The sequence below is a fragment of the Acomys russatus genome, chromosome 8 (assembly GCF_903995435.1).
Source record: "Acomys russatus chromosome 8, mAcoRus1.1, whole genome shotgun sequence".
Taxonomy (NCBI): Eukaryota; Metazoa; Chordata; class Mammalia; order Rodentia; family Muridae; genus Acomys; species Acomys russatus.
The window spans coordinates 40662264-40670508 of NC_067144.1; the positions used below are offsets into that span (position 1 = coordinate 40662264).

Consider the following 8245-nt stretch of genomic DNA (forward strand, 5'->3'; position numbering starts at 1 on the left):
CACCAGGAAACTCTTGAAGAGAGGAAATAGGATGAGAGTCTACCGTGGAGGTCCTCTGAACGACTCCACCCAGCACGGAGGGGATCGAAGCCGATGCGGAGAGAGCAGAAAGTCTTATGGAAGAGTTGAGGTATAGAAACATTATCCTCCTCCTCCTGCGACCATCTCCTCTAAGCATTTCATAGCCCTACTTCCTCTCTTTCTTTGGGCTCTCATATTATTTCCAGCTGGCAAAGACTGTGCCTCTGCACAAGCAGTTTCCTGTCTACACAAATCCCGCACACTCTCAAGAGGTTATTATTAGCTGTGGACAAACTGGAGCAGCCCCATATCCCACTACTGGAACTAAAAGAAAACCATGTTTACATAACATAACTGAGTTTAAAGAAACCAAAATTTCCACAACATAACACTTTTAAAAATAACCTCAAAAATCATAAAATATCTCGGGGTAACTTTAACTAAGAAAGTGAAAAACTTGTATGATCTAATTCTTCTTAATTTTTTATAATTTAATCAACAAATTTGTTTCTACTTAGAAATCCCAGATGTGTCTTTCACTTCTCACATTCAAAGCTGAGACTAAGATATTTATTGATTGAGACACTCAAAGTGACATTCCCTTTGATTTTCTTATCTCAGGGGACAAAATCACCAAAAATTTATTATGCAAACAAACCAGAAAAATATCCTTGACCCCTCCCTTCAATGTTTTTGTTTCTACTTTGCCCCATCCTCAATTTTAATTAGTATTCAGTAAATGTGAACATTTTTATATCTCAATAAATGACCTAAAAGTTGTCTCTTGAGAGCAGAAATACTGGGAGAGAAGAAGAAGATGCAAAATGGCATGAAAGAGGTGATAGGCAATCTTTAGGGCCTTTGAAAAAGCCATGGGGAAAGTTTAAGTGGAGTTGCATTCCATTCACATAGGTGTCTTTTTTTTTTTTTTTTTTTTTTTTTCTCACATAGGTGTCTTAAATGGTCCCTCCAAGAACCATTGAGTATCTAAATAAAAAACCTAGCCCTGGACCTGGGAAACCTCCCTTTGAGCTGTTGCAGGGAGGGTGTCAAAGAGATTCACCAAACCCTTGGTTGCCTCCCAGAACCTGAAGATCAGACCCTATGCCTAAAATCAACACACACTTTAGACACAAGGAATCCGGATGAAACCTTCCTGGAAGCTTCTCTAAAGACTAATGAACATAGTTTCTGAAACTACTATTCAAGTGGCCAAGGGAGAAAAATCAATAATTCTACCTAATTTTAAAAGCTACAAACAATAATGACCAGCAAGATGCCCCAAAAAGACAAAATAGTGGTAAAATTATTTTGGGGGAGGGTAACCAACACTTATCTAAATAAAGATAAGGGCCACTCAGAAGGGAATTTATACCTGGTACTGTAAACTTAGCAGACATCCTGTGGCTAGCATTGTCATAGATCTTAGGGGAAAATCTACTATTGCAACTTTCCTATATCAATATAATTTCTATTTTTATCATAAATGCTCACTTATATACTCACAAATAAGTGTAAGTCTTACCTCTCATCAAAGAAGTCTTTTTTTTTTTTCAACACTTGGCGGCCACTACAGGCCCACTACTGCTATTCTGCAAAGCCAAGTCAATATAGCTTATCCAATTATAAGCTATATGTATATCAGAGCAAGAATAAATGGGCTCATGTGTGTTGGTGTGTGTGTGTGTGTGTGTGTGTGTGTGTGTGTGTGTGTGTGCATGTGTACACATGGTAATCAGAGAAACGGTCATGAATTTAAGAATGATTTGGAAGGATACAGGAGTTGGAGGAAAGAAAGTTTAGGGTGGAAATGATGTTGCTATAATACTCAGGTGTGAAATTCTCAAAAAATAAAGTTAAAGTAAAAAAAAAAAAAAAAAAAACAAAAGCCAGTAAGCTCTCTCCCATTCAATGTGTGTGAGACTACACAAGGGCATACATACTGTATTATTTTTATGGAATGTTTTTTTTTTTTCAGTTTTCAGATTACCATACTGGAGGACTTATTTCATTTATGTTAGATAGTTCTCCGATTTGTTTATGATGCTGTAGCATAATTGATTCACTGAATACCTTTTTTTTTTTATAAATTTTTTTTTATTAATTTATTCTTGTTACATCTCAATGTTTATCCCATCCCTTGTATCCTCCCATTCCTCCCCCCCCATTTTCCCATTATTCCCCTCCCCTATGACTGTTCTTGAGGGGGATTACGTCCCCCTATATATTCTCATAGGGTATCAAGTCTCTTCTTGGCTACTTGCTGTCCTTCCTCTGAGTGCCAACAGGTCTCCCCCTCCAGGGGACATGGTCCAATGTGAGGCACCAGAGTACGTGAGAAAGTTGTATCACACTCTCCACTCAACTGTGGAGAATATTCTGACCATTGGCTAGATCTGGGAAGGGGTTTAAAGTTTACCTCCTGTATTGTCCTTGGCTGGTGCCTTAGTTTGAGCGGGACCCCTGGGCCCAAATCTGCCTATCATATTGTTCTACTTATAGATTTCTAGGACCCTCTGGATCCTTTTATTTTGCTGTTCTCCCATGCGTCTCTCATTTAGAGTCTGAATACCCTTTTAGCTCTTGTGACTGTTCTGTTTATACGCCTATGCCAGGGTTTGAGTTCATCATCTAATGTTCATTGATAACCCCTACAATTCGACACAATAAAGAGCCCCAACCACAAGGCCAGGCAAGATTACAGGTGGATTATTAAGCTTTTCTCTTTGAAGTAATATGATATCTGAGTATTTTTGTGGAAAGAATTAGGACATAATTATATAATATTTATAAATTTTAAAAATTATCTTAAGTATGTGAATGAGTATTTACCTAGATGCATTTATGTGCACATGTGCATGGTGTTGACAGGATCAGAGGAAGGCATGTGGCACAAGTAACGTAAGCTACAAAGTGAAGACTGAGAACTGAACCTAGGTCCACTGCAAAAGCAACAAGTGCTCATAACAGTTGAGCCTATTTGTACGATTTTGGAGATAGAAAAAGACATTTTAATAACATATATTAAATAGATACTGAGATTAAAATATGTTATACATGTACAGGAAGAAACAAACATTTATTTTTACATAAATTATAAAAATGCATTGGGAATAAAAAAACTGTAAGATATCAATAGTACATTTTAGCAAGCAGATTTTTGCAAAAAAAATTTTAAAAGGTAAGGAAACATATTACAATGTTTGCAAAAGAATTTCAACATTGTTGAAATTATCTGTAAATATAAATTGTTTTTGTTTGTTGTTTGTGTTTGGGGGATTTTGCTTGCTTTTTCAAGACAGAGCTTCTCTGTGTAGCCCTGACTGTTCTGGAACTCACTCTGCAAAGCAGGCTGGCCTTTATCTTAGAGATGCACCTGTCTCTGCCTCTCAAGTGCTGGGATTAAATGCATGTGTCACCATGCCCTGTTACAAATAATTTCTGGGTTTTTTGGGGCGGGAGCGGGGGAAGGGTCAAGACAGGGATATTACAAGAGTGTGCTACCATGTTCAGTAACAAATACTTTCTAAAAGACAATGAATTCAGTGATGTGGAAAGATTTTTTAAAAACTTTCATCACAGAGAAAATATGGGTATTTATTTTAGAATGAAATGCACACATTGACTTTTCAATTATGTGCATACTCAACAGGGTTATTAGATACGTCATATGTCTATGTCTTTAAATGACATCCTACAGCTGCATCTCTATAGGAAATGCTCAATGGTGGTGGATTTCTCTCTTTTGTATGACAGCCAATATATTTTTTCTAACCTAGTAAGCTGTTTCCAAATAGTAGAATAAGACATATCTGTTAGCTATCCAGCAATTTAAGGTTAATTCTTTTGATATGATTGTTTTGCACAAATAAATACGCTGGAAAATATAATTGTTTTTTTAAAAGAATTAATTGCATATTCTACAAAGTAACACTCATATAAAGTAAAAATATACAATTAATGAATTTACATGTAATCTGGACACACAATCATTATCCATTGATAGTTGGGAATTCATCGGCACGACTTCTTAGTTCTACAACTTTGGGTGCCGAGTATCTGATGATCTCTTAAATTCCACTTGCCCACTCTTACTAAAATTGATAGCAACAATAATGTCATTGACAGATAGCTCTGTGGAATTATATTTTACTGCACTAAATTTTATAAATTATTTAATATATATCCAGAATTCTTGATTAAAAATAGATCGTAAGCCATGAATAAAAGATATGACAATTTTTTTGCTGAACATTTTTTAATTTCAATTTCCTTTTTCTTTTCCACTGTTAGTCAATGGTACATTTCTTTTCAGGAATACAACACATCATGAAACACTGTGTTTTTTTTTTAACCAATTTTCCAATGTTGTTTAATATATTAAAGGATTGAAAACCTTATTAATTTCTTGGTCCGGAAGGCTAAACTATTCATTCCTGCAAATTGCTAATTATATTTGCTCAGAGTTATGTTTCAGCAAGTGTGTCTCAGGATGCCCTAGAAAAACTAGAAATTTGCACTGGTTAAATTTGGAAAGGTCAAAGAAAATAGTTAATTTGAAAAACAAAAAGCCCAAATAAAATAGAAGAGATTGTTTCTAGAAAAAGTGTTTATGAGTTATGCTGCTACTACTTCCCTGAACATACAAAAGGAACCAATAGAACATCAGGTGTAAAATTCTAACCTTGACGTCTCCAGCAGAGGATACTGACCCTCCAGTAAAATGGCAAAGTTCTGGTCAGTACTTAGGATCTATTTTCTTTTCTGTTGGTGTTGTCATCTTATTTCTCATACAATTGTGAGGGGATGTGTTTGAAAATTTATACAATGATTATCTATTTTTCATTACTCTTCTAAAAGCACCTATAACCTCTTTGTTCCTCAGGCTATAAACAAATGGGTTGAGCAGGGGAATTATTACTGTATAAAATAAAGAAAGCATCTTCTCTTTGTCCCCAACTGGTCCAGACCCAGGACAAACGTAAATAAGAAAGAGAGTTCCATAGAACAAAGAGACAGAAAGCAGGTGGGCACTGCAGGTAGAGAACGCTTTGCTCCTGCCCTCAGACTTCTTTCTCAGGATGGCAAAGAGCACACGGATGTATGAGACCATGATGGTTACAAAGGTGAAGGTTTGTATAGAAATTGAAAAGATTAAAAGCACAAACATGTTAATTGTAGGATCAATGCAAGAAATGTTGAAGAGTTGTAAAATTTCACAATAGTAATATTGTATAACGTTGGATCTGCAGAAAGTCAGTCTAAATAGCAAACCCACATGGATTGCCAAGTGGAGAACACCCAGTAAGTACGTCACAGCTATAAACTGAGTACAGAGTCTATTTGACATCAACACTGGATAAAGCAGGGGGTTGCATATGGCCACATAGCGGTCATAGGCCATCACAGACAGGAGGAAACATTCTGTGGTTGCACTGGAACCCATAAAATAAAATTGGGCAAAGCACTCAACCAGGGATATCTCATGATTTTTAGATAAAAAGTTGATAAGCATTTTTGGAGTCACAGAGGTTGAAGTGCAGGAGTCAGCAAAGGCTAAGCTGCTGAGGAATAAGTACATGGGGGTGTGGAGATGAGGATCCTTCCATATGAGAGCAATCAGACCAAGATTTCCCACCATGGTGATGGTGTAAATGAGAAGGAATAGTAGGAACAGGGCAGCCTTTAGCGTGGGATGCTCTGTGAGTCCCGTGAGGATGAACTCAGTCACCAGAGTCTGGTTTTCTTCTGTCATGTCTGAGCTGGACAATCACTAAAATGAGAGTCAGTGAATCCAGAGTTCCAAAGGTCATACAATTATTGATACACTTCTCACTATCCCAAATGGATGTTTCTCATGTTAGGCCTTTAAATTTTTGGTCTATGCTTACTTTGCCATGCATTGAAATTTCCACCTAATAAAAAATTTAAACAATAATACAACTGAGGTAATGTGTACATTTAATGGAAATCCTTTTAAATCTTATAAATGCAGTATTAAGAACTAAACAACTTTTCAAACATATGTGAATAAAACATTGGTATATGAAGAGAATAAACAGTAAGATTAGTTGAGTATGTATTAACTGATATTGAATATAGTTTAAAGATATTAAGACATTCTATAACCAAGAAGTAGGTAAGGCATCAGAATATATCTCAGATTATAGTATAAAAAGAATAAAACCTTAGCAAAACATGTTTTCATTAATAGGAAACAGTAACTGATGTGGTAGGTTATGCTGTTACTATCAGCTATACATCTGGAAATACATAGAAAGAGAAATAAATTTCTACTATGTACCATGCATATACCCACATAAAGATACACACACACACACACACACACACACACACACACACCTCCTCATGTATATAATTAGCATGAATTAAAATGCATCGAAGTTCTCACTGATGACTAAGGTGAGGAAATGAGTGATTTCCTATATTATTTGTGGAGCACTAATTACAACTGCCTTTGTGAAAGCAACTTTGGGCAATCCAGTTTATTTGAACGAACTATATTTACTAATCAACCTACCATTCTTTTAATTATACTCTAGAAACAGAAGCACCACTGGATATAAACAGAGATACACAGAATATTCCATTTATTTCTGGGCAAGGTGCAAAGAATATAAACAAGTGGATATGTCATGGTGCGCTTAAAAAAAAAATCAGTCACAAAAAAGAATTCTTATCAATTGTGTTGAGAATTACTCCAATGTATACTATCTCAGAAGACCGAAGTATACAGAAGTAAAAGTAACAATGATCATACTGTAGCCAAATAAGCCATAATTTTTAAAATATCATCTTAACTTAAAAAATATGGCTAAAATACAATAAGTTAATAATAGTGATTTTTGTGTTGTGGGAGTGGAGGCTTGGATGAGGGAGAGAGAGGTGAGGAACAGAAGGATAAGCCAGCCCTGTGTCTCACAGAACAGACCCACATAAATGATACGTATACGATTGTGTCTATGTCTGCATGTTCACATCAATCTGTATAAAGTAAGGGGGTGGGTAAAACAATTGTCTATAACACGTTAATAGTTTACATACTTGAGAACAACGAAATCCTGTCTTTTTAAGGAGATATTTTGTAATGTAAAAATTAAGAAGTAAAATTTAAATTTTTATGCATAAAATTATATAAAATCCAGAAATAACCATCAGGGAAATTGTCATATTCCTATATATATTATACGTAAGTAAAATTTCAGCACTGAAAATAAATATGCTTATCATAGTCCAAGCTTATCTATTAGCAATGTAGGGATTCAAGGACAAATAGCTTAGATATCTTTCTGTTTTAGTAATGTTCCTATTAAGATTTCCCATGTGTGCATCTGCTTAAAATTAAAATTTTATATTTTAAAACTTGTGTGGATATGAAGATACTTAAGACATTTTGTAGTCTCTGAAAGAACTTCAAAATGTTTTATAAGAAAATTTTTAATAAAATGAATAAGTAAAAGCATAAAGATTGTTATTTTATTTTCAAATATCAAAATATTTATTTGTGCTAAAAAGTCCAGAAGTTCACCTCCATGTAACTTTAAAATAAAAAGAAGTTTTCTTATAAGAATTGAATATGAGCCTAAGGAATGCTTTTGAGCTGCTATTATGTCTAACAAAAAATAAATGATAAAACTTTTGAGAATTTTTAACCTTTAAATAGAGTCCTAAACATACAACAAAACAATATATACAATACAAAATCTCATCCCCAGGATATTTAGCCAGATACACCTGTTCCAAGTATCTTCAGATATTACAATATATAATCTATCTTACGACTAATAATTTTTAACTTAACAGTTAAAATAATAACACAAAATAATTAAGGAATGACAATAATGACTAATAATAACGATGGATCTTCACAGTTGCATCATCCACGAGGATACAGTACATTATGTCTGTGGCAGTTGCTTTCTGTAGCTTTAGCTCTGGTCTCGTGATTTCTGTGAATTTGAGGAAATTTTATTTCACTCAACCACGACCATCTTAAGAGAGAATTTCTCATTCAGAAAAATTGCAAGTATATGATATTAGTGGCATGTCGCAATCAAGGAAACTGTTTACACTATAAAATATCCTCTGAATGCACTGAATTCTTCTTATCATTATTTAAATTTTGCCTTTGTTTTGTGAATCAGTGGGAACCATCCCAACAGTGGTGCTACCGATGCAGTAAACCGCCAATTGAAATACATAT

The 8245-nt window shown here is 34.8% G+C and overlaps 1 protein-coding gene across 1 annotated transcript; it reads right to left on the reverse strand.

The window, feature by feature from the left end:
• Positions 1-4852: 4852 nt before the first annotated feature.
• Positions 4853-5776, reverse strand: LOC127192991 (olfactory receptor 5AC1-like). Its single transcript, XM_051150363.1, has one exon. The coding sequence runs from the start codon at positions 5774-5776 to the stop codon at positions 4853-4855; it is 924 nt and encodes a 307-aa protein (XP_051006320.1).
• Positions 5777-8245: the final 2469 nt, after the last annotated feature.

Coding starts and splice junctions, on each gene's coding strand:
- LOC127192991 (XM_051150363.1), bottom strand. CDS start 5,776: ATGACAGAAGAAAACCAGACTCTGGTGACTGAGTTCATCCTCACGGGA.